General features: G+C 41.7%; 1 protein-coding gene and 1 long non-coding RNA gene across 8 annotated transcripts in view; one reads left to right on the top strand and one right to left on the bottom strand.

The window, feature by feature from the left end:
- Positions 1–451: 451 nt before the first annotated feature.
- Positions 452–14376, bottom strand: nrf1 (nuclear respiratory factor 1). Of its 4 annotated transcripts, XR_003834576.1 has the most exons (13): positions 14246–14376; positions 12176–12296; positions 11895–12039; positions 11176–11290; positions 10868–10994; positions 10544–10684; positions 7708–7866; positions 7197–7421; positions 6960–7058; positions 6486–6664; positions 4372–4493; positions 1381–1677; positions 452–670 (listed from the first exon to the last, which is right to left on the bottom strand). XR_003834576.1 is itself a non-coding variant. In XM_029462425.1 (12 exons), exons 2-12 carry the CDS (start codon positions 12251–12253, stop codon positions 1517–1519), a joined length of 1551 nt encoding a protein of 516 aa, XP_029318285.1. In that variant the 5' UTR covers positions 12254–12296; positions 14246–14376; the 3' UTR covers positions 452–1516. The 4 variants fall into 4 exon arrangements, 3 of the variants coding, with proteins under 3 accessions (XP_029318285.1, XP_029318286.1, XP_029318287.1); XM_029462425.1 differs by having other exon boundaries at positions 452–1677; XM_029462426.1 differs by having other exon boundaries at positions 452–1677; positions 6486–6658.
- Positions 14377–15002: 626 nt separating this feature from the next.
- LOC115028190 (uncharacterized) overlaps positions 15003–25698 on the top strand; it is a 70860-nt gene continuing 60164 nt past the window's right edge. For 2 of the 4 annotated variants that reach the window (XR_003834536.1, XR_003834537.1), the window contains exons 1-2: positions 15003–15117; positions 16197–16252. This is a non-coding gene — a long non-coding RNA (uncharacterized LOC115028190). Of the gene's footprint in view, positions 15307–16196; positions 16253–25698 lie in introns of all 4 variants that reach the window. The other 2 variants (XR_003834533.1, XR_003834535.1) reach the window with 1 other exon arrangement.

The raw sequence follows: 25698 nt of genomic DNA, 5'->3' as shown, positions 1-25698 counted from the left end.
GCAAATCCCAGGCTTTAAAGCAGAGGAGGTTCAGGCAGCTTATGATGATGTAATCATGGTCCTGTCTGTCACGTCAGTGGAGGTGGGGGTGCTGCAGACGAGAGTGTGGAAGTTATCGGCTTCTGTGGTAACGATATCATTATGGTACAAAACGCAGAGAAATGTGGCATTCCTCAAAAAGGGACGAACTGTGAATACCTAAAGGTCAAACATAAAGCTTCCTGTAATCTGTACATTGCGTTTAATAGCATATTTAATACAGCTGCCTACTTCATAAGCGTAGGACTCAACTTTAGTTATACGTGTATAAATATGCTAAAAGGCTTTATAGAGCTGAATGTGGTCATTTAAATCAATATCAATAAGCGACTACTTTAGAATTTAGCATGTTATGCATGCATTGATGGTTTTGCATTAACAGTGTTCTAATAATGAAGAGAGAAACCGAATGAATGGTGAAACATCAGCCATTTTATTGGATTTTATTTTTTAAATAGTGGTGAGAGTTGAACCAACTGTTACAGCTGAATCAAACTAAGTCGATTCCTGGCAAGCAAATTTGTTGTTGTTGTTGTTGTTGTTGTTGTTGTTGTTGCAAGATAGAAAGAAAACTCCTTTTTGATAGTTGCATCACAAATACTGCAGCTCCTGTCCAAGTACGACCGACTTCCTGTGATATACAAAGTGATGCAGACCGACAAATCTTAAGTGACATACAAGTTCAGGTTAAAAAAATAACATACCAAGGGGTGCCCATATCCATGCACTGTAAATAAATGGATTTGGTAGACAAAAAGGCTGCTTCAGGAAGTCAGCTCCAGCAGTCCAGCAGTAAAAAAAACACTTTGATGCATATCCTGAGTCTTCACAAATCTTGGCATGTGCGTGGACTACAGTAAAACAGCACAGGGCAGAAACACACGACAACATGGTATTTCAACATAATATTTCATTATCAAATGTGAGAAATGTACCGGAGCTCAGAGGCCGTACACCAAGAGACTTTTAGGAGAGTGGAAGAGGAATTTAGAATAGTGATCAAGGATATGGGAAACAAAGGGAGAAGAGACTCTCTGACTATGGCACTGAAGTGTAAATGCATCCTAAAAACAAAAACAGTCAAGCACATAGACGATAATGAAAAAAAAAATCCAGAACAGTGATAGTTACACACTCTGGGTGAAGCAGTGGTGGCTTTCCTCCCGGGCTTTTTGGTTCATCTTTGTTTTAAGTAAAGGTTAATTGTAAAGAAATAAATACTCAATACTTAACATCACAGAGCTAAAAAAAAGAAAAAAAAAACAACCATGAAGCTAAATGGGAGAAAAATTACACCAACTAAAGCAATATCTTTACATAGTAAACACATTGATAACTCACTTTTACTTCCCCTGCAGATGTACATTTAAAAATATATTTGACATTGTACACAGCGTGACATGCTGGAAGGCAGTAGGACAAACAAATCGCCGAGGTGGCAAATCAGTGCCTCCTACTCCTTCCAGGATCATCATTGTCACTGTTCCAGGGTCACGACCTCCACCGCCTGACCGTCCAGGGTCACAGTGTTATCTATGCGTGTGGTGACAGGTGCCATGGCGACCTGGACGGGCCGGTTGCCGTGGGCGAGGCTCGTCACGACAGTCTGGTACATGCTGACTGGGATCTGGACCAGACCTGAGGAGAAGAAGCGGAGATGTTTTTGGATTTAGACACACAGAACCAGCGAGCAGAGGTCAACATCTGTTTTAATGAAACTTGGTGGAAGGGAGCAGCATGGGCCAAGAAAGATCCCATTAAAGTTTAGAGCGGATACGAATCACGGGACATATACACGCATTATCTTTCACTTATGGCCTTGGTGGAGGTCTGTGCTCTCTCTGTGCCCTCATAGTTATTAGAGTTAAATTCAATTAACCAGGTGCAAGCTTGTCAGATGTGAAGATTGGTCTATGAATATTAGTCATTCAACACATTTATCAGTAACATTTGCAGCTTTTTTTTGTTTTGTTTTAAATCGATTGGATGAAACAAGAAATGTAAAGATGTAATGTCATCGTTTGATGAAAGAAGTAATCAAAATATTAATTAATAATGAAAATAATCATGAGTTACAAAGGTAACCGAGGTAAACTAGAGTTTGTGTCTGACACGAGGCCTGCGAGGCAGTCGAGTCCAGGTAGTAGTCTGTGACAGGAGGCAGCCATGTTACAGAGACGGCATTTCTGAACAATGGTCCGATTGAACGTTCTCAGCTCGCTTCCCCCATGCCCAGCTGTGTGTGTGTGTGTGTGTGTGTGTGTGTGTCTGTGCCTGTAGGGATTACTGCTGCAGTCACGTGGGCCTCTGCCCCACCCTGCAAGCTGTCACCGTGTCACAGGAAGGCAAGAAGGTCAGTGTAGGGGATGTTAGTGGCTCATGCCCGCTTCCATTACAGTGAGCTAAGACACTAAACGCACCAAATACACACTACACATGATTCCTTTCAATAGCTATACGATATAAAGACTTTGAAAATATATAATTACTCATCTTTCAAGTCTCCCGAAAATAAAATCAGGCCCCTTTTGTTAGGCTAACTTGCAATTGTTGGTCCTCTAATGTGGGCCCTTGCTAAGCCCACTCGCCAATGATTTGTGACAGGGTTAAGTTTTGCTGATGCAGGTAATTGTGCTGGCAGTGATTATAGAGGAGGGCTTAGGGAAGAGGGCACTGGGCCTGGCACGGTGACGTACGGACACAGCACAGTTACTGAGTGAAGGGCCTCATTCGGCCACTTGAATATTGCGACTTAGACATTAAGGGTTGTGTGTGTGGTGTGGCCGTGTGCGAGTATTAATGTGTGTGTCTTGTCGCCACACAAAGCCAATCAGCGGTGTCTGGGCCGGTGCACTTCAAACGCAGCTCTCCACTCCTTTGTAGCACTTCAGTGATTAGCTAAGGTCAATAGTTGGGAGAAGGACTGGCTTTGGCAGCTCCATTAGCTGTTTAAGTAAGCTATTGCAGCAAATTGACTCCTTAAGGTTTAGGAAGCAAGATGTCAAACAACAAAGGTCAGATGTTAGATTTGAATAACTTGAACTTATATTAGCGTGCAAATATACACTGTACATACTTTTGCAACCCTGTACTTGACATGAGTGTGTGTGTGTGTGTGTGTGTGTGTGTGTGTTTCTGGTAATAAGAAAAAGATTGACAGCTTGACGGGACGTGTGTGTAACTCAACCTTTTGTCTGGGTAGAAGTTATATTTTGTGGAGGTGTACTTTGACGTTCACATTTCTTAGCATTACAAACCGGCTGGAATAATTAATTTGTTGCATCAGTGCATTGATTATAAATGACCATGATTCAAAGCATCTATCTGCTAAAATAAATGTTTCAATTTAATTGTTTCGGCTCCAGCAATCATTTATATGAAAGGGCCAACAAAATGAATAAAAACAAATAAACGTTAAAAGAAAAAAGCATAAATATAAAATAAAGATAAATAATATTGCATGGTTTCCAAAAATCAGCTTTTGAATCACACTGGTAATCCAAACAATCAAATAAAGTCTTATTTGACGTGCGACAATAAAAAGGCAAAGGGTCGTGGTTAACACCAGGACAGGCTTAAAGAATGAATCAATACGTCATGTATTTCACACTTAGTTTCACTAGTATATCTGTATTCGACATCAGAGCAGCAGCATGTCCCCTGATGTTAATCATTGACATCAGCAGCTTCACGCTGCTCCCTCAGGATATTGACTGAACATATGCTTAAAAAGGGCAGTTAATGCAATCCAACACGAGGGTGTCATTTTTAAACTGGTCCGATCCCAGCAGAAATGCATGCAGTTGGGATGTAAGGAGGTTGACGATGGGGTCCTGCAGCTAACCTATCATTAAAAGAAGGGAGTACTACTACAAGATACACACTAAAAAAAATCACCCACCATCTGTCACATCAGCAGAGAGTAGATTAAAGTGTAGGAGCTCAGAGCCCGCAGTGCTACTGCAGGGAAGCTTACACTTACACAAATGAGGAGATAATTAGACATGCCATTGACTCGGGAACACACACAGGTACCAATTAGTAAAGATGTGATGTCAAAAATGTCACGATTAAATAATTCAGTTTGCTATTTCCATTTGTAACGATAGAAAAGATTTGTAACAAAACGTTGTTTCAAAGTTTGCAGCTTTCCCACAATGGAACCAAAAAACTACGCATCCATAGCATGCATGTACTTTATGTTATATCTAAGTTTATCATCTGGTGCCATAGACAATAACACAAGTGACCATATACTGTATATGATGACTTTATGAATGGATCAGTCAGAGGGGTATTTTGTTGATGATAACATTATGGATGAATATGTACCTGTGGCATCTTGAACCCCTGCCAGCGCCCCAACAGCAGCTGCTGTCTCTGCCAGGACAATCTGCCCTCCGCCTTGTAGAGTGGCCTCTGCCAACGTCGCTACAGCATGGGCTGCTGCCTCACTGCAACACACACACACACACACACACATTAGATATTCAGATATAGTGTAAAATATGTAAAAATACTGACAAATATACCTATGTGCATACAATTTATAATGCAAAACCCCCCACAAATATGAAAAGCAAACGCTAAGTACACACACACACAGACACACACACACACACACACACACACACACACGGGTTATTACAGAGATGTGGGGTAAAGAGGTAGAAGTGTATGAGCTATAAGAGGCTTTTCTAGTCTGGACTTATGGAGAATCTGTCACATCTCCCTAAAGGCCAGGTGCTACGGGTCCAACAAAGCAGTTTTATTAACCAGATCTATCCAGTGGAATTAGCACGAGCCTATTGGAACTGTTCACAGCTTGGTTGATAATCACATCTGAGATAGAAAAAAGATAAGATGAGGAGGAGGGGGAGCTGAAGGAGGGCGAGTACAGACGGAGACAGTAAGCATTAATGATGCACTCACACTGTTGTAAGTGGACTGACATCCAGACTTCAGAAAGGTCCGTCAACATTAGTAAAAAATGTTTCATGTCGAGCCTCGAATACAGATATTGAATTTTGATCATTTTTGCTGCTGGGTACGAATTTTGTAGCTGTTCTGTTGTGTCATGAAACTACAGCCGTGCAACAAATGACACAAACGCAGATTAAATAGTCAAAGCTCTGCAATGAGGGGGCTTTTTTCTTATTGGGCTTTGCAGTTGACCATGGCTGATACATTCTGGAACACAAGATGGTGTCATTTTTGGTCACAATGTCCCCACAGCAGAGACACAGTGTGAGAAAGAGGCTCTATTCTCCCTCAGGGGCTGGAAAGCAGAGACAAAATGTTCCAGAGCCTGTGGAGCAGAGAGCCAGAGTAGCTTGGCACAGGTAAACAGGGGAGGGGAGGGGAAGGTGGACTCAGGTGGGTGCAGGTAACAAGCCCCAATGGGACAATACCCATACACATGTGAAATGATTTCCTTGACACCGCAGCAGTGAAAAAAAAAACCTGCTAACATGTTAGAATCTCAGCAAGTCTGACTTTTGATGATGTGAAAGACCATGAAACTCAACGCTGTAGCTCAGGAAGAGGCTACAGGGTTTTAGCTGCAGCCGGCAACTCATTTTCTACACGAGCACACTTTCAACATGCTGTATTCTAGCGTTGTAGTCAGATCCCGCAGACACTTGGTCCTCCATGGAACATGATTTAAGATCCTGTTGGAAATCCCATCTGAATACAATTGTGTGTGTGGCTGATTTCCCTCCAGAAAACATTACGCCAACAACAACCGCCTACACATCTCTTAGACATTTGTCACTGAGAGTAATGCGACTGAAAACAGGACTATTTCTAGAATCCGCAGACTGCGTATTGCTAAAGGTCAGTATAGTGTTTAATTACGGGATCATGTACAAGTTTGAAATGTATCAACAATTATATAAAACACATGCAAAACTATACTCAGCCGTTAGCATGTGGAAATAAGATGTTAACAACCAATTTCATGGTTGTGCTGCTCCTCAATAAAAGCTACAGGCTAATTAATTAGATGCTGAACTAGGATGGGAGGCAGTTCATCTCCAGAGGACCCCAGTGACCTGCCTCATCCAGTTGTTAGAGCTGCCTGAATAATGATGGATTCTTCTTACGGCAGTGTTTGCTCTGATGGCTCCACCACCGCCTGAAGACCCTTGAGGATTTCAGTGAAAGCTGAACCCCAAATCCTACATATAGTGTGTACAATTCTAGATCGCGCCTCTGTATCCCGTCTGTTACACCTTTTCAAGTGTGAGGAGGTAGAATTTATGACCTGAGGACACTAGCCATAGATGCACTTGAGACATATGTATCTATAACTACATTCTAACATACCTTTATAATGTTGCCTTCAGCCCCAACAAAGTTAATAACATTTCTATTTACTTGTGATTCTAAAAGCCTTGTTCCCCCACGGTCTTGTAAGATAACTTGTCTTCTCCCACCCTCACCTGTTAAGAGCCATTGTGACCGTGGTTCCGGACTGCATTTCGTGACTGGCGGCGACGGCGGCTTCTGCCAGGGATGCTACTGCCTGCGTCGCTTCCGAAGCCTGGGTGGTCTGAATTGTCATCTCGCCACCCTGGAGGGTGGCCCAGTTCTGCTCCACCTGGAAGGGAACAATATATAACAGAAAGAGAAAGAAGATGAGGATCTGCAGCAAGGTAAAAACAAACAATGCCATGTTGTTCCTCTGTCGTGTGTTTTGATTGTGTGGTGCTGAACGGACAGCTCCCATTAACTGCGCTTTACTCACTTCATTGTTTTTGCTGCCTTGTCTTTGTTTCTGTGACTCAGGCTTAGACTTCAATTGATGTGTTTTAGGAAATGAAGGAGTGGTTGATTGTATTACTTCAGCCTGTGCATGTAGTAAACGATCAGAATGTGTGTGTCTTAAATAAATAATTGGAGCATGTGGTTGCTACCTCTCCGTCAGTCACCGTGGCGTAGTTGACCTGTGCCACCGTCACACCGGGCAGCTCTGAGGCGTCTGCCAGGGTGGCAACTGTGTGTCCTGTGCCAACCTGAGAGAAAGGGGTGCAAGTCACACAACAAAAGTGAATGGGCGGTGTATTGAACATTAACTACTTAATGAGATTTTGATTTGACAAAGTGCAATCCTCAAGACTGGGACGATCAAAAAAGCAAAAAATAAAATGTACCTGGATGAGCGAGACTGTTCCGTCAGGGTTGTTGACGGTCTGTACCACAGTTTGTGAGGGAACGAGGTGAGCGATACTTTGTGCGGTGGTCAGGTGGTGGTGATGGTGCTGGTGCTGGGCGGTGGGCGTGGTTACATGGTCTTCAAAAGCATACAACAGATCCTCACGGCCGTGCTGCTTGTAGCAGTTCTTAACGATGGTCCGCAACGCCTGCGTCCAAGATACCTTGGGGAACATAAAAACACGTTAAAATGGCAAATTACTCTACAGACTGGGATTACAGTTTAAGGACTACTGACATTGACTGCCGCACTACAAATGACACAGTTCACTCGTGGCAAAGATTTGGAGAGCTGCGTCATAATCATTCAGATATCTCTCGGAATATGCTTTTTTAAAAACTATTTCTGGCCCATCTGTACAGTTTAGAACCCGAGAACCAGAACAAATGTAATTTAAAAAGGAGGGGGCAAAGAATGTTAGTGAATGACATCATTATCTGAAATCTCACCCTCTGTTTCTGCTCCTCTGTGCGGACGTCACTGCGGACATTGGCCCATGGGATGTCCTCAGGCCACCACAATGGCTTACAGCTCTCCTTACCCCAGCCAGGCTTCCCCCGGCCCGTCGAGTACTTCAGCATCTCTGGGATGAACGCTCGCAGCTGGGCCTGAGAAAAGAGAGATGCGCGGAGAAATGAGATGATACGGAGAACAAAACTCCAAAGTGGAAAGCCTGCAGTGTCTCTCTCAGACACACAGAAGCAAACACGCCCTTGAGCAGGCAGCAGGAGGCGCGCGTATTGATCGGGTACCTGCTGCCGGGTGCTGAGGTGGTCAAGGCCTGCAAATAGAAACAGGCTTTCTAAAAGGAGAACAATGCGATCATGTTTATTAACAGACCAATCTATGGCTGTGGCTCCAGCCTGGAGTGTGACACAGACACCATGGGAACATCAGAGGTGATCCAACACAGTTATGCAGTAAACCTGTCCGAGCAAAGGCTCCAGCACACTCCGCGTAGGTATTAAGAAGGACAAGCAGGTCAATATTGTCAAACATAAACATTAGATTTACTTTGATCACATGATGTGTGCTACTTTATGGACTTGTGTAGACAATCAAGTTATTATTTCATTATTGTGGATTGACTGTCAACGGGGGCTTGTGCACTATATTTGAGTGTGCCATTCACAAACAAGCCCATTACAACTAAAAAAAGCATCTGTAATTGTGTCTGCCTTTTCCTGGAGTTAAAAGACCAGTACTCAAATAGCATGTTGATTATTCAGATATATGGTTTGTTATTTTCACTAATTGTAAAAGAGCAAATTATTGGATTTCTTGGGCTGTTACTAATATTTGAGTTTAGAAATAATTCCACTTTCTTTTGTCTTACATGAACACATAAACTGACCATACACATCATCTATTGAAATAGCTTATTAATACAGTCATATCTACTTATTTTCCTAATCTGATTGCTTTGTCTGCCATGTTGCATGAGAGGGCTCCAGAAATGTGTCCTGTGCTCAATAGCAGGGGGCAGGAATGAGTGGGGGTCTTAATCTAACCTGATTTGCTTGCTATTGATCATCTGCCAGCATACATACTTGCAGCAAGCGGCATGCCTATCCACTCACCATCAACCAGTTCTAGAACAAGCATGAACTCACACTCGCTGACAAGCTGGGGTGGGGTTTAGTGGCAATGTCCTCAGTGTCCTGGTAATATGCAAGCATCACCGGGGGATTATATTGCACAATGAGGCACTGCAGCGTCTGCCTGCCTTGACATCACGGGCTAAATATGGTTACCAGGAGAAATAAATCCATCCCTCCTCCCCCTTTAGACTACATTCTCTAACTCTATCACAAACAACATATACACAGAGATATGACTAAATGGATCTTGATAGAAAATGGATATTCAAAAATTAAGCACACCAGCTTCAGAGAGACGCAGGCTGCAAGCAGACACAAACTGACAGAACAACTTGGATTAGCCCCAGAAAGACGGATTTACTGACTAAAAAGATGCTTGCATTTCTACCTGTGGCTCATCCATGTGTGGATGTATGTGTGAGGCCAGATGGCCTAATTACAGTGGCTAGTGAGTTAAGTGGCATGCTGTGCTCGTACCCACTACCCAACCCCCCCAATCCTAATCCTCCAAGCAATTGTCCAATCAGCATTTAGGAAGGTGGCTATGTTGCCGGGTCCCTGGCCCTAACAAGACTGGGGGGTAATTATGGGCTCAGGCTAGACCCGGGATCACCTGCTACAGATGCTACATATATCGGTCCGGCCAGAGCCTGCATCACTAAACCTCACTTGGGATTTCTTCAACTGTGTTAAACCTACTGCAGATGTCTGCATAGAACACAATAAGGCCTTGCATATACATCAGGCGCATGAAGTCTGAATAAACGGAGTTCTCATTTTCATACTTGCCGTTTCCAAGGTTGATCAACCTTTTCCGAGAGGGACTGGACAACATCCTGTCTCTAACACTTGGCACACACATACCTCTAAAAACACCCTCACCTTTCCATCTGGCTTGGCCAAGCTGAATGAGGCAACAGGTTACTCATGATAATCTCATCCTAAAACGTCCAGAAAAACAAGCACCAACTACCGCCCGCCCGCCCTCCGAGGACACATCAGGCTCTGGGATTGGCTACCATGCTCCCAGGGTTGAGGATCGTCTCTGAGGGCCACTGTAATGTTGGCTACTCTGACGATGAGCCAGAGAATGCGTCAGCAGCACTGGGATGGCGGAGTAAACAAGCCAGGTTCCCTCGGGTGAAGAGAGTGCTCGAGCTGCCAATGGTGCTAAAGTTGCAGCGAAAGGCCTACCAAGAGCAGTCTACTCTGCACATCCTCTCACTGCTCACTGGTACCACAGCCTGTCTAGCAAAGGCAGTAGTAGGCTTGGCTTGTTTTCAGAGGCCGAAAATACCGTTGCATCAGGCATACTGTCTGACCGAATTACAAGGACGGAGTCGCTCTTTAGCATGAAAATAAAGTCAATTATTTATGGAAATCATTGTTGTTTAAACACTGCATGAATCAAACTCAATAAGTGACACTGATTGCATGTGAAAACAACTAACATTAGGCTGCTGACCTTGATACATATACAGCAGCTAGCTCACAACTGACATAAAACACAATCTGAGACTCTGATTTGTTGGCTACTGGTGCCCTCTGCTGGGAATCCACATTGTTTTTGTGTCTCAGACACCACAAGGGAGATTTAGATTTGTCAATTTCTACAAAAGGAACAGCTGTTTAATGGGCCATATCACGTTGGACCATAATAGATAAGCAGAGTTTTGGGGCTGACCTGGGTCATCTTGTCTACAGAGACAGGGATGCCATCGATGGTGAGGGGGGGCAGCTCTGAGGCCAGATCTCCTCCAGGTGGGGCATGTTCAGCCAGAGCGTTCTCCAGATCCTCTAACATCATGCCCTTATACTTCCTCACCTGGAGGATAGAAAGACAGTGTTTCAGTTCAGTGCTGGAACTTTTTTCTAATTCTTAGTTAAAACCAACAGAAAATGAATTGTCATTTGAGATTCACTTATCTAGGAAGAATATCTAATATTTCATGATAAACATCTTCACAAACACAAATAATTGCGAATAACTGCTGACGGCAACACTCACCACATTCTCCAGCGGAGCAGCACCAAACACCTTGAACACAGGGTTGGGTTTGGAGGGAGAGATACACAGCACTATGGCCTGTTGGCCCACTCTGGTGGTGTACTCATCCAGGGTGGCTCGCAGTTTCCTGTAAACGCACACCATGCTTTACCTCCTGGTTCACAATGAAAGCCATAAAGTACAACACCATCTCTGTCTGAGAGTGAACCGCGATCGCAGGTGCGGAAAGTTGCGTTATTGTAACTGTTGAGAGAAAATGCATAGTGGAGGTACTGTGGAATGTTGGCCTCTTGGTGTTTTATGCTCACCTGAGCAGACGAGTCTGCTGCCTCTTGCGGATGGAGGGGTTGGATTCAAAGATATGAGGCCTCTTTCTTTTCTTACCAGTTGCCACGGCAGCAGCAGCGGCCATGCCTACTGGCCCTGAGAGAGAAAGATCACGTTTGACTGTGAGTAAAAGTAGAGGCTAGCAATCACAATGAACAACATTCTGTAGCTTTTCATTGAATGCAGTTTTCTTTTTTATTGGAGCTTCGCATTATCATCATCATTGAATGTACGGCCTTGCACGCTTCAATTTTCTCCGTTCTTCTTTTTTTTTTAAATTTAATTCGATTTTTTTTTTTTAAAAGGATGAAAGTGAGATTTAAAATGGAGTCAAGTTGCAATTGCAGCTCACTGGAACCATTTGGTCCCTTGACAACTTAGAAGGGAAAAGACAAAAAAAGCATTGTCAGGAGCTTGACAAGAGGCAATATAGTAGAGCTGCCTCCCCACAAAGCAGTCCACTGCACCACCTGTTGTTCAGTTAAAAGCATTACACTGAACTCAACTGGCTATGGATGTTTTACTGGATTAGCAGAATTCATCAGAGATGCAAGATAAAAACATCTGCTTGTCTGACAGACAATGGTTGGGAAAACTCCCTAAGTGTTATTGGATGCTTCTTATCAAGTAAGTCCCACTCCCACTAATTTGGAACCACCAAATGCTCGTCTTCTCCCAATCGGGTAAAGTATAGACGTACCTGCGGCAGCCAGGTGAGCGGTGATCTCATCAGTACCAGCCGAGTTGAGGATGTCCGTGTCGTCATAAGGATCATCATCCGGTGAGGACGTCGAGTCTTCCTCGGCGCTCATCATGGATGCTTCGGTAAAGGTTGCCACATGTACCTATACATAGTGATTCAAGTAGAATGGGTTTAAATTGACTGAGGTGTTATTGTTTCTGTTCTAGTGTAACATCCAACTAGCTGGTACAAATGTTTTCCTGGTTTACACTGTTGAGCTATTCTGCTTATAAGTGCACCTGCTGAATCTGTTGGCTAACGGCGCTGGCCTCGATGGTGGTCATGTGTTCCGTCTGGTGAACGACGTGCTCGTCCATTTTTGGCCACCTGGTCTACACAGCTGTATCCACGCTACAATGACTGAGAACACAAAGAGGAAAAGAGGAGATGCAGCATAAGGTGATGACAGGAACCGTTTTACCCCGATGTGGTGTTTGAGTAAATTCCATCTATGCATTAAGTACAGAACTCGTACAGGAGTAATTCCTGTTGTATTGACTATTGATATACAGCATAGCAGATGTGTCTTATTTCACATACACAATGATAACATGTACTCCCAGCTGTCCTCAAAATCATGACATAACTACATTATGCTCATCACAACAAACTCAGGCTTGTGATAAAAATACCGTATTTATTAAGACATAATTGGAACGAAAGCTAATACAAATTAATTTATAACACTGCCTGGTACTTTGTATATTTAAGTGAAATTAGGTGCACCATAAATGCAAGTTTGTGTAATTAAGACCTTCAAACTCAAGCAATTTATGCCATGTGCATGCACAGCATTTATTTTCACAGTAGGTTCCGGTACATTAGTGCACAACAGTAATCACTCTCCTTATGATAGCCCAAAAATGGTGTATATCAATAGTGCAAAGATATGCCTGTGGTTCTCTTAGTGCTTCTCGTCAGTGCACTGATTGCACCACTGCAGCTCTGCCTCAAGAGGGCCTCATACTGCATCAATAGTTTCATTTGGAATAACATGACTGTGATCTAAGCATGATAATGTTTTATTTTCCCATTTAGTATGTGTTAAATCATAGGTCTTACAAGAGATGAATTGGCAAGATATGCCTTCAATACATAATAGACATTAATAGATATTACTTAGCACTATTTAGATACATGTAGTTTCAAATCAAATTCACTTTCTAATTGATTGATGAGTATAAGGGCAATACAGTCTAAATGCAGTCAGTATATTCATTGGTGGAGTGCATCTGTGTGAGCAGTGGAATAACATGATAGTCTGTCAGAGGGGTGAAAAACACTCATACAATAAGTTCAATTAAATATATACATACAATATGTTTCTGTTCAATTAAGAAAGCCAAGACTCAATTAATACATGGTAAATGTAGACAAGCTTTTTGAGTGAAATTAATTACTGGTGCAGTTTAATGGGGAAACCTTTTTTAATTGATTCATGGTGAGAAGTTGATATAACGTTATGGTATAAGTATTTTAACAGTTCTGTCCAATACACGATTGTTTTCTATTTGAAAGACACGTGGACGGGACCGTTGCTACTCATCAATGCAAAACTACAAAGCATAAGGAGTCAAATATATGTCAACAGCAGCCAGACAGGTGTATGAGCATGCAATATCATCTATAACATCACATGTATTGTAGCTGCTGATGAATCAATGGGATGATGCACGCGACAATAACATTGATGTTTAACTATAGCCATGTCCTGCAATAAAGCAAAAAATCATATCACCTAGTAAGTACGCATAACTAACAGTATTACATAGTCAACGTTATTGCTCAAGCGTTACAGTCCTGTAATGTTAGCCAGCGTGCCGGTTCAGTTGACATCGACTGCCAAACAGAGCTAAGCTAGCAATGTCCTACATTTGGCTAATAAGCTAGCTAGCTAACCATTTGGCGGTGTAGCTTCGGTCATTTGAATGGACATTAGCTATGATCGTGAACAGCAGCAATGTCCCGATGTTCGGACTTTGAACACGTATTAATTCGGTGTGTAATGAAAGGTAACAGTTATACATTGGTAACGCAGCAGCTAGCATGAAACCCGCGCAATATGAAACAAAACAGAGCGAAACAACAGGCCCAGCGGCCTACGTCTCATCCGCAGCTATTCTACTCTTTCTGAGCTTCATGTCGATTCACGCGTAGAACATGATTTCCCACAAAAGCTATACATGTATCATAACTCTTCTCCAGTCAACATCAAAACAATCTGCATCTTTCCCCCCAACGCTGCCGGGTTCGATGATGCGGCTGCGCCGGGGCAGAAATAGATGGAGATTGCGCGGTAGGGCACTAACCTCAGAGCGGCTGCGCTACTTCGGGCCTGCGCCGTACAGTGGGGATGGTACCGATCTCTAATGGACGACAGAGGGGAGTCAGCAGCAAACAGCGAGCAGACCGCACACAACACTGATCTGCACTAGTGATGCCTTCAGGTGCCCTCCTGAGCTTCTATGTTCTACTACAGTCACAATGCATACACTTTGACGTTAGATTTAGAAGCTATTTTAGCAAAAATACGGACGCAATGCACCTTTCTAGGTGGTTGTTGTTTATGCCAGAATTGCAAGAAAATATGCAAAAGTTATATAAACCGTGTTTTAATTTTTAACCAATAGTTACAAATCTTTAAGGACAGTATGACCAAAAACTCTAGTTTATGAAGTATTTCAGGTGTTCCAAATCCACAATATTCTTGAAATAAAGCTAAACATATTTGAAAATGTTAATTACAAATGTAAGTTTTGTGTAGCCTATAATACATTTTATACAAAAAGAGCAGTTTACGTATTTTACATAATTAATTAAAACATTCAAAAGGAAAAACCGTACATACGGCTATAATAAATCACATAATCAACATTTATTGACACAGTTTTAACTTTTCCATTGACTACAATTCACATTTAGAAAACTAGGGCATTATACATTTCCCCTTTCCGATCACAAAGAGTGTGCCTTGTTATTAAATCCAGATCGGTCATTCATGCAACATTAATTGTGAGTCATATTTCCGATAGTTCATGAACGCCACAGAAGACCTGGCAAACCACGCCCCTTTCCACTGACACTGAACTCAATTGAAGCACACTGTTTAATTCCGTCGTTGTGGTGAATTTATCAGCGTGTTGGCCTACAAACACACAGCCAAAAAACAACAACAAATGAGGTTAGTTATGCAGCTTTAGTGTCAAAAAAGCGTTCATGTCTTAAATCTGGAAAACAACATTGAAAACTGCTGATAAAGAGCAACAGACGCCTGACCAAAACAAACTTTCCAAGTAACTCCAATTAGCAACACCTGTGTCATTCAGGCACACTGGGCTAACCTCCATAAACATGTTGATTCCTCGAAGAGGTTAGTTGAATTTCTGTTCAAAAACATTATTCAAACAAACAATGTATATACTAGGACACATTTAATATTGGGAATACACTTTCACAATCTTTCTAATGGGACCTAGCTAGGCTTTTACAGACATATGTAGCCTATTGTTTACAGAGGAACCAGCTAATTAGTACACTCCGTTGCATTGCTGTATAGCCTGCTTCTAGCTCAAGCCATCAAGATTATGTTCATGTTCATTGTTTGTTGAAACTGCTTTAGAGAGACTTTATGATCATCTTAGTGGTGGCAGTTTGCGCCAGAGATGTGTTTCTGTTATTTAGCCAAGCATCATTGATATAAATGGTGTGAATAAAATAATAGAAACACCTGTCAGTATAACGCAATATATTTCAACAGAACCACAAACTGCAGAAATTGATCATAAAGTTGAATTAACACCTCTAAAATAGTTTCAACACAAACGAAACATTTACTTCACGATGGTAGGATTTGATTTAGGTATGTTGTATTAGACTGCATTAGTTTAAGATAGCCGTACCCAATAAACTGACCACTGAGTGTATATGATATTAAATATACAGAAACTTATTTAAAGTGGCCTAATCTTTCTCTTCTGTTATAGTTAAACTTGTTTGAGATCCAAGTAGGTTACACGTGACATGGATGTCAAAGAAATATGAAATGTCTCAATGTTATTGCCAGTTAACTGCGACTTTAATAATATAATAATACATTATACTTGTATAGTGCTTTTCTAATAACTCATAATTCATGAAGGACTAAAATTATCCCTGACATATTGGGCCATTTTGGTCTGTATTTGGGCAACTCTATAAGTTTAAAGTTGGCTGGACTGTCTTGATGCTATAAAACCTCTCACACATTTTTACTCCAAATAGGTAAAAAGGACATAAGGTGAGGGTTCCATGGAAAAGATGACTGGAAGGATACAAAGGTTAGTTTCTGTATTGATTGTATGCTTACTGTAGTAGTCACTAGAAGTTTTAATACTCCTATGATGCATCACATACCGGCATCCACAACTTGAATTACACCTCAAGGGGGCAGCGTTGCATTACAAATCACACTTGGAACCCAGCCTCTCAAGTTTGTTGCAACAGGAGATGGCAGTGAGGCATCATTGATGCGGCTCTCTGCAGGTGCCCTGGCTTGCATTCAAAATGATGGATGTTTTACATTAGTGTGTGGTGACAGCAGTTTATGTTTGTGTCTCACTAAATGTCAGCCAGTATCATATTCAAAAATCTGGCAGGAGAGACGCAAAGTGTGACTCCACACTTTACAGATTCCGCACTGTGTAACTGACCTTCACACCACACTGTCTCACTGTAATGCCTGTCTTTGCTTTCAACATCTGCATACAGGATGTCGTATTATTAGTACAGTATTAGTGTCTCCTAATGCTACATGATCGATAAACTATGGTCAGAACACAGATGGGTATACGTTACACTTTTGCTTACAGAACTACATTGAGAGTTTACAATGGATTTGTGGAGTTCTCTTTGCACAAATCCAGCTTTATATTCTGCTTTCTGACCATTTAATGATTAAGTGCTTTGGTAACTACCTGGAATTCTGGTCTGTAGATCATATGAGAAAAGTTGTAGCTACTTAGAAGGTAATGATTTTGCATACATTTAATTTATTTCTCAAGGGCACTGCAGTGGAAAACTATTTCTGTCGGTGACGTAGATGGAGTAAAACGCTGGAGAGTGTTAATGAACCAAGGTTCTCATTATTTGGTCTTATTCTGCTTTCTCCTCCGTGGGCTGTGGTTGGGTATAGATAAGCCTCACAGCCTTGGGGGTCTGGAATCAATAATGGATGTAATTGGGGAGGCGGAAGTGAGGATAATTGAAGGTAATTGTGTGGACCGTCACAAGCCTTGGAGAGAGGTCAAGACAAGAGTAGTAGTAGACAAAGAGAAGTAGAAGGTGGGGGGGATGGGTAAAGAAAATGATTCTCTAGTCTCTAGTCCTATTCTGTATAGAACATGGCACCAACCTCTGTCTTGTGGTCTAGCTGCAACTAGACAATATTTTAGGTAACATTAGAACATTCATCAACCTAAATCACAAAATGCAGCTCCAACGTATCCATCGTCCATTAAACTACATGAATGTATTGCATTTGCTTAAGAGAAGTTCTGGTGTTGCATACGGTTACTTCTTTAAACCCAGAAAGCAACACGTTGAAATTGAACAGAGAACATGGCAGCGATGGAGCTTGCAAATGGATATTTTGGCCCATTATAAAGCAGTATAGATCAGCTGGGTTAGTAAACATGAGCATATTGTATATAGATGTCTCATTACATGCTTTCTGAATTTTAAAGTTGAAACTTTAGTTAAAAGGAGTTGCTACCATTTGGTGCTGCAGGTGTTGCCTTGTGCTACATTCATCTAAAAACTGCTCTTCAGTTTGTAATTCCATCTGTATCAAGTCTCTTGGGTTTTTACAGTTTTTTACATGCAAAGAAAATCACGTGGCCACTGCATTTATGTTTGCTGTTTTCCTTTTTCATGAGCACAACTATGTTATTGTGTCGCTGTCCTCGAAGGAGTTACATCTTAGCAGTTGTAGACTAACCTGCCTTGCTTAAGGGCACCTCAACAGTGGTACATATGAGAGTGAGTGTGCAGTGTATTGCATTTATTTCAGCCAGACAAGATTGAAACAGGCAACTTTTAATATGTGTAAGCCCTAGGGTGCAACAGCATAAAGTCAAAGTGTAGGTGTTAACAGTAACTGGCATACTCAGCTTTCTTTTGGTAATGTGTACCTTCCTTAGATCCATTCAGTGATCAAAGAACACAAAGAATACTGATGGAGGGTATAATGATCAAATATATGCCTTTCCCCAAGGTTGTTGCACTTTCTAGGAGTTCATACGCTGGGTGTAAGAGGTGAAATATTCTGCATGGTCAACAGGGGGCACTGCAGTACCATGCATTGGCCCAAAACCAAACTACTGTAGAAAACTTTATTGCTGCTCTGCACAGTCATGTCCACTGAATGATACGACACATTCATTCAAATTTACTCTGAGAACATTCAGAGAATACGTCTATCTAATGTTTTGGAGCAAAATTAATCCAAGATCTAATCCAAGATTTTAGAGCCTGATAAATACGGGCTTTTTAGGTCTGACTTGAATGCTGTCCCTCCCAATTATTTTCTCAAATTGTGATAGTTTACGTGCTGCAGAGCTGCATAAACAAAAGTCTGCTGTACAAACTATATAGTGATGAAAGTGTTTCTTAATTAAGTTTGTATTACATTTTGCACATATATTTAAATATGGGCCAGTAGAGATTTTAGGTGAGAAGGTGCAATTACATTGGTACAACATGAATCACCTGCTTTGATGTCGCAGCCAGGGGTTTCCAGGTGATCTCACAACTTCACAGCTCTCCTGTCATTGGCTGGCTCAGAAGTAGCCGCTCCAGCATTCCTTCTTGTAGATCCCACTCCCTGGAGGATTTGGTGATGGATCTTGTCAGTGATTAATGCTTTTTACAGTTTAACTAAGTTCTCCTGCTACTTCTCCGTAACTTACCGTTCAGCTGGAAGGGGAACGTGAATAGATTCAGCACAATTAAAGTATCTCACACACTTGGAAACCAGCGAGGCACATATTTTGGCTCTAGTTGTCTGTGTTTACCTGCTGCAAGACACATGTTTCTTCTTGGTTCAGCCTGACTCCATCTATCTGCTCTCTCACTCTCCCTTAATCCTTTCTTGTAACGCTTTATTCTCCAAGCACAGCCTGTTGTCAATAGAAACAGGAGTGTAGAGAGGATGATAATAAAGGGCAAGAAAAACAGGTTGAAGGGAAAAAAACAAGCAGAGATTGTGAAGAGAAGACAGAGTGAAACAACTATCTGGTGAGCTGTCGCTCTATCAAGTGCCTGTCTCTTTCCTCTTCACGATGTGTTCCCATGCCTGATTGGAAATGCAGTTTAGGTAATGAACCTGTTTATAGACTTATTTAGGGTTGGGAACCGAAACTCTTTTCAAGTAAGAACCAAATCCAAAATGCCAGGTACCGGGAAACCCCCCCCCAAAAAAAGGAAAAATGATTTTGGTTCTGCTTATTGGTTCCTAAACACGCACATGGACCCTTCCTCTGGACTGGAGGACGCTCTGCAAAGCGATATGGGAAGATTAGTAAGAGTTGCGTGCACAGGAGACGGTGCGCCATGGACCGCAGGTTCTGTTCTCTCCCTCTCTCGCTCCACACACACTCTTATAACACCGTCATCATTCTCAACCCATTCGTATGTTTTTCTCCAACACGCAATGCATGTTACGTAGCGTTTCGACTCGTTAGTTGTTTATATTGACCGCCATTTCCTCTATGAAGTAAACGAGCCGGGCTGGCAGAGCGAAGTCAGTAGGCCTATGTCCCTCGTGAAGCAAGGTCTGGAAAATGTTTTCAATGGAATTATTATGTTTTTTAAAACTTTTTTTCTCTTCTGTGAAATAAGCAAGTGACCTGTTTTGACCCCCTCAAAGAAACATAATCAAGAACCGAAATCGATAAGCAGAACCGGAATTGTTAAATCCAAACGATACCCGACCCTTGACTCATTAGTACAACATTCAGCTTTAGCACTTTAGTGCTGTGGAGAGGAGTATAGCACAAATGAAATGCATGAAGGACAATTGAGAATAAGGACAGGAAAATATTGTCATGAAGCTGCGTACTTTGATGTAAAAAGATGTGTCCCAGGTGTATTTTGATGCCTCTTCACACATGCTGATTGTTGTGACCAAGATAATTGGGCCCCTGTCGTCTTGTTTTGTGCCATGAATGCTCGTTTACACCTGCCAAACAGAGGAGCATAGCCTCGTAAAACCAGGCTGCTGTACATCTTGCAAGCTCAGTTTCTTTTTGTACTGCAAGATTGAACATCATGAGCTAAGTAGAATTGTGAGCTAGTGTTGCGAGGCTAAGGCTAACAGGGCACCTTGGAAAAGCAACTACTAGTTCTCCAGAAAGTTGACATTTCAACTGAAGAATGCTGTGCTTACTTTATGCTTGCGGGGAGGGACATAGTCAGATATTATTAATATTATTATTATTGTTAGCACCTGTGCTGGTTGAACCCCACAAGTCTTTTACGGTTAGTAAAGAGTAGGGGGGGCAGGAACAATCTGCTTCTAACTGAAAAAAGATTCTGTTTTGTGTCTTTGTGCATATTGTGGGTTGACGTCGTCTCCGTGTCTACCTGTGTTGCCTGGCATCACATCTGCATAATCACAAGAGTCTCTTGAGCTTCAGCAGTAACCCCACCCAACCAGTAATAATTTCCGCTTGCTGTAGGAGTCTGTTAAGCTTAGTGGAAATTCCATTTATGAAATAAATACCCAGCATGAAATTCTATTAGTTACAAACTGTGCACTAACACCATAACCTTAATTCTTGTCGAGCTGTAATATAAAACATGGTAATAGATTCACCTGTTTTAACCCATGCTTAAATGCTTGGAAGAAGTGCATATTTTGATGCCAGTGACTCACTCTGTCATACTTAATGGCAAAATGTTTTCTCTTTGATTTAATGAGCTTCGGTTTTGCTCCAATGCTAATTGAGTATGAGGGACTGCTGTTCTCTTGCTGAGTGCTTGTAAAGTAGAACGGTGGTAGATTCTCCAGGATTATTTGCGTGTGGTCCACAGTACACTGGTTATCTTGTCTATCCCACCAGATGTGTTACAATGCAATTCAGCACTTTACTGTTAATTACACACTTACTTGACGGAACAGCTTTTTCCGTCAAAGTAAGCCAAACCATTTGTCCTTACTGTCAAATCTGCTTCACACCACAACCAGCGGCATTATCTCAGCCAAGAGCCCCTGATGCTGATCCATTTGAAGCTGGAGAAAAAGAGCTGATGGGAGGCGAAAAGTAACTCTGTTTTTAAAGGCCAGCCACTCTCACTTTGTGTATATGCATGTGTGCTTGTGCTGTCCATTCTCTAATTGACCAGCTGTGGCTCCGTGTTCTTCCTCCTGAAAAACCCGATTGATCACATGGCCGCTTCACAACAGGCCTCATTGCTTTGCTTGTACCGTATCTGGCGCCTCTGAAGAGGAGAGAAGGAAATGGTGTAAAAAAACAGTGATTCGAGAGTGAGGGAGAATAGAAGAAATGCAGTGAGAGAGGGAAGCAAGTGGAGGAGAGGACGATATTGCAGGAAGTCAGCTTGGGAGTAGATGAGATGTGTGTTTTGTTACTTTATGAATCCCAGTCCCTTATGAAAGCAATTTATATTGAAGATTAAATGTGCTTATATAGACCAAATCCTGCTCCAGGAACCTACATGATACAGTGCAGGAATCAATAAATCAATACCAGCACAAATGAATTGCTAAAGATTTCCAATGATAAAAACAGCATGCAGAAAGATGTCCCACAGTCTGCAGTTAACAGAATGTAGATGGACCACATTCCTTGAATGTCAAATTCAGTGACAGTAATATAGGTTAAGCGGAGTACATTAATGTGTTCTCATCCAAAATATATAATTACAGAGCTACCTGGGTGTCAAGTAGTCTGAAGTAGGGCAGATCTCCGACTAACCATTATATTCATTATTGATTAATCTAACGATTAATTACATGGTTTATAAAATGTCAGAGAAAAGTGTCCATCTTAGTTTCTTAAAGGTCAAGGTGATGTCTTTAAATGTCTAGTTTTGTCAGTCCAAAACTCAAAGATATTGTCTTTTAATATGATATAAACCCAGAGAAAAGCAGGAAATCTCCATTTTGAAAGCTGAAAACAACATTTTTTGCCATTTTTGTGTGAAAAATAATTTAACAATTTTTCAATCGACTCATCATTGCAGCTCTAGTCTGAAGCGCATGCCACATGACCTCATGCTCTGGGTTTGAATCTAGCCAATAACCTTTTGTCACCCCTTTCGATCTCAACTTCATTGTGTCTTATAAAAGCAGAAAGCTTTAAAAACAAATACAACTGTAAGTGGCTTTAGCTGTGGTCTAAGGTCACAGAATGTGGTACTTTCACACTTGGCTGGCTCTAAATGCAAGCTTAAGCACATTTTCAAGGGAAGAAACTTGGGAAAGTCAGAATTCCATCTGTTTTTATAGTCGACGCAAAGATGGACCCCTGCCAAACATCCCACACCTTTTGAGTTCCTCTTGCTCTCTAATATTATACGAACTTTGACCCTGCTTCCTCCAGGACTCATTTTTTCAGGGGTTGTGGGCCAGGGTCAAGGCTATTAAACCTGGTTTAATAAGCTTCTGGGCCCCCTCTACCCCCCTGCCCACAGGTCCACGCAAGGTCTATAGGTCCAGAGTCAGCAAAGTCAGAGTCTGGTCCTGTCAGCAACCTTCAGAGATGAAACAGTGTGTCTCTGTAGCCCCTTTATCTTCAACACGATACGTCCTGATACATGCTTTTCACTATTGATGTCTAGCCATGTACTTAAAACAAAGTTTTTGTTTGTGTTAATCCTTTCTTATTTAAAAAAAACTGGCCCTTTTTCTCTCTAGCATTTTTGTAGCAATGGCCATCGATATGTGTAGACAGCCCAGGAATTTGGACACATGGGCATGTTGAATGTATAAGTAGAAGAAAGAGGAAGTATTGCTGCCAAGACCCACTACTACAAGCCTGTTGGAAACTGACTGCAGGCGTCTCAACACTTGCAGTAATTTCATGTGGTGTATACTCCCTGGGATTTTAGATTCTCTGATGACACAAGAGATTAGTTATCTTTCTCATCTTATGGAAGTTAATTGTGTGTGTTGTGAGAATCTGTCTCATTAGCCTGTGTAGCCTAACTATAACGCATTCAAAATGACTGGTGTCACAGAGTCGAGCTTTCTGTTGTATGACAAGGAATCTATGTATTACTGTGTTGCAAAAATACTCAACATCTGCCTCTTGTTTTATTAGATGTGCTTGAATATACATATATGAAATAGTGTGCCATTTCTACAGCTTAATGGAGAAAAACTTCCGACTTATAGATATATTGTGCGGCTTTGATACCTTACTAAAATTCATTCTACACTATAAATGTTACTGTCACATGTGTTCTGAAAGCGCTTGATCAAAATTAGCATGCAGATGAAAAAGCTCTTCATGTTTAGCACTTGAGTTTGTTCTACAGTGTCTTACTCTTGCCAGCCAATGCATTTTTAATGTGGACTTATTTTCAACTGAATAATTTAGTGCATGGTCAGCAGCAGGGGTGAACCAGAATCTATCTGATGGGCAGAAAGAGCACAGGAGGTATATCCAGTGCCGGATGTTTGAATTGACATGAAGATTCATATTGTAGCCCTATTTGTACTACGGGTTGAGTCTGTACAATTTATGAGTCTTACCACCTACTTCAGTATAGAATTAGCAGTTTATCTATTTATTGTAATTATTTAGTGGGATTACTATAACATTGTGTGTCTAGTTTCATATATCTATAATGATATATATCACAATCTAGCATGTTGTATGTATGCTGGATTTTTCAGTTCTAAATAGATATTTTGGCAGTGACTTGAACCTTATTGCCCAACTGACAACACATGAATTGGTAAACGTTGTTACAGCATGATAGCAATGCGATCAATTGGATTTTTAGGGGAATTCTGGGATAGAAAGCCCATGCTCACAAACCAGATGAATGAGTTTTGAGCCCATGTATTTGTCTGTCTTTTGATGGAGGCTGTGGCATAATGGTGAAGCCAGTAGGCGTTGTCCCTTTTTTTTAAAGGGACGAAGGGAGAGTAACACAGCAAAACCAGCAAATGGTTGATGCAGGTTTGGTGCGATGCTTCAGCTAATACAAAACTAATGTCTGCATTAGATAGTTTTAAGGTAATCATGGAATATGTAGCTGCAATGTACCAAATGGCGTGTGCTGGTTTATTTCCTCCGACCCAGCCCCCTCTCCCAGCACACAGACGGGACTGTTTTCATTTGTTTTATTGCATTAGAGCATTATGTAAATATGTACATTGTCAGTCTCTGGAGGGAGAGTGCGCTGATGGGGCTGAATAGAGCATCCAAAGAGGGCAATTTAGCAGCCAGCGATGAATGCCCGGTAACATATGTCAGCTTGTCACACACACAAGTGGACATCAACATCATCATGCAGGAGAGCGTGTAGACCCATCTGCGCCAGGGGTAGACCCGGGCATCCGGGGGGCTCCGTCTCTTTCATTTACCATAGCTGGGTGCTGAACTATGAACGCAAGGTTTGTGAATGGCCTGTTATTAATGAGGCCTCATTCGGCGCAAGCAGACACCCAGGGCTGCTGCTTAGTGGCATGCCCTCAGCCAACGTGAATAACAAAAGGCAGAGTGGGATCATTAGGCCCCCGGACGCCCGAGGGGTCCGCCACGTTAATCACGTCTGCGTAATGAATGCAGCTGCTGTGAATCGCTGCTTATTCATAATGTCTCAGAAATGCAGTTGTAATGTGGTATTAATGTTGCTACTGCACTGCCAGAGGTGGTGTGTGTGTGTGTGCGTATGTAATTGGAGAAATTGAGATGGTGTCAGTTTTTTATTACTCATGGACAGTGGCCCCTGTGTGTTGGATATACTGTAACAATGTTATGACAAGGCCTAAGGTCCTGTTGGATTGATCATCACTGTGGGATTTCCGCTTTCTGCCCTCATGAGTATGAGACATGAACATTCACAAAACTCCTGAACATCTGTGATAGTTAAATGTTAGTGTATGACTGTAGGCTCAAAATAAGATCTAATAGTTAAGTGACTTATAGATATGGCTATAGATATTATGTAGGAATAAATAACAGGATTCTACTATTACTATCTTCTTGTGAAGAAAGATTCAAGAAGTGAGCGATATTGAGAGAAGGCTTGATGCCAGAACGCATCAGCTTGTTTTTAGGTCTAACATCACTATGCCATTACATAAAGGCATTTAAATAGTTTAAAAGAGAGTTCTTGGGATGTCTGTGTCTACAGCTATCATTGTCCAAAGAGCCTCTCTATCAAACTCTATTTGAGTCCAGGAAGCACTCCTACCCAAACATTTTATGATTTTCAACTTGCTTATTCTCAGTCGTTTCTTATTCTAGACTCAACGTTTAAGTCCCCATGAGAGGGCAAGAGTGTGTTTGGATGAATCCTGTCACATTAAAGTGTGATGAATTGTACAGGACTCCAACAGGCTGATGATTAGTGTTTTGATTCTACCCTAGGTTTACTATATACACCACCCCATTTCTTATTTTATCCACCACCCTCAGGGGGCCGTGTACCTACCACCACCAACCCCGATGTCAAATGCTAAGATTTGTATGCTAAAGCATAGAGTTGATAACAGGGTTTGTTTGCTTTCATGTAACCTTCCTGAAGC

Source organism: Cottoperca gobio, chromosome 23 (genome assembly GCF_900634415.1).
Source record: "Cottoperca gobio chromosome 23, fCotGob3.1, whole genome shotgun sequence".
Classification (NCBI taxonomy): domain Eukaryota; kingdom Metazoa; phylum Chordata; class Actinopteri; order Perciformes; family Bovichtidae; genus Cottoperca; species Cottoperca gobio.
The sequence above is the reverse complement of the archived record's forward strand: the minus strand, read 5'-3'. Positions and strand labels throughout refer to the sequence as shown.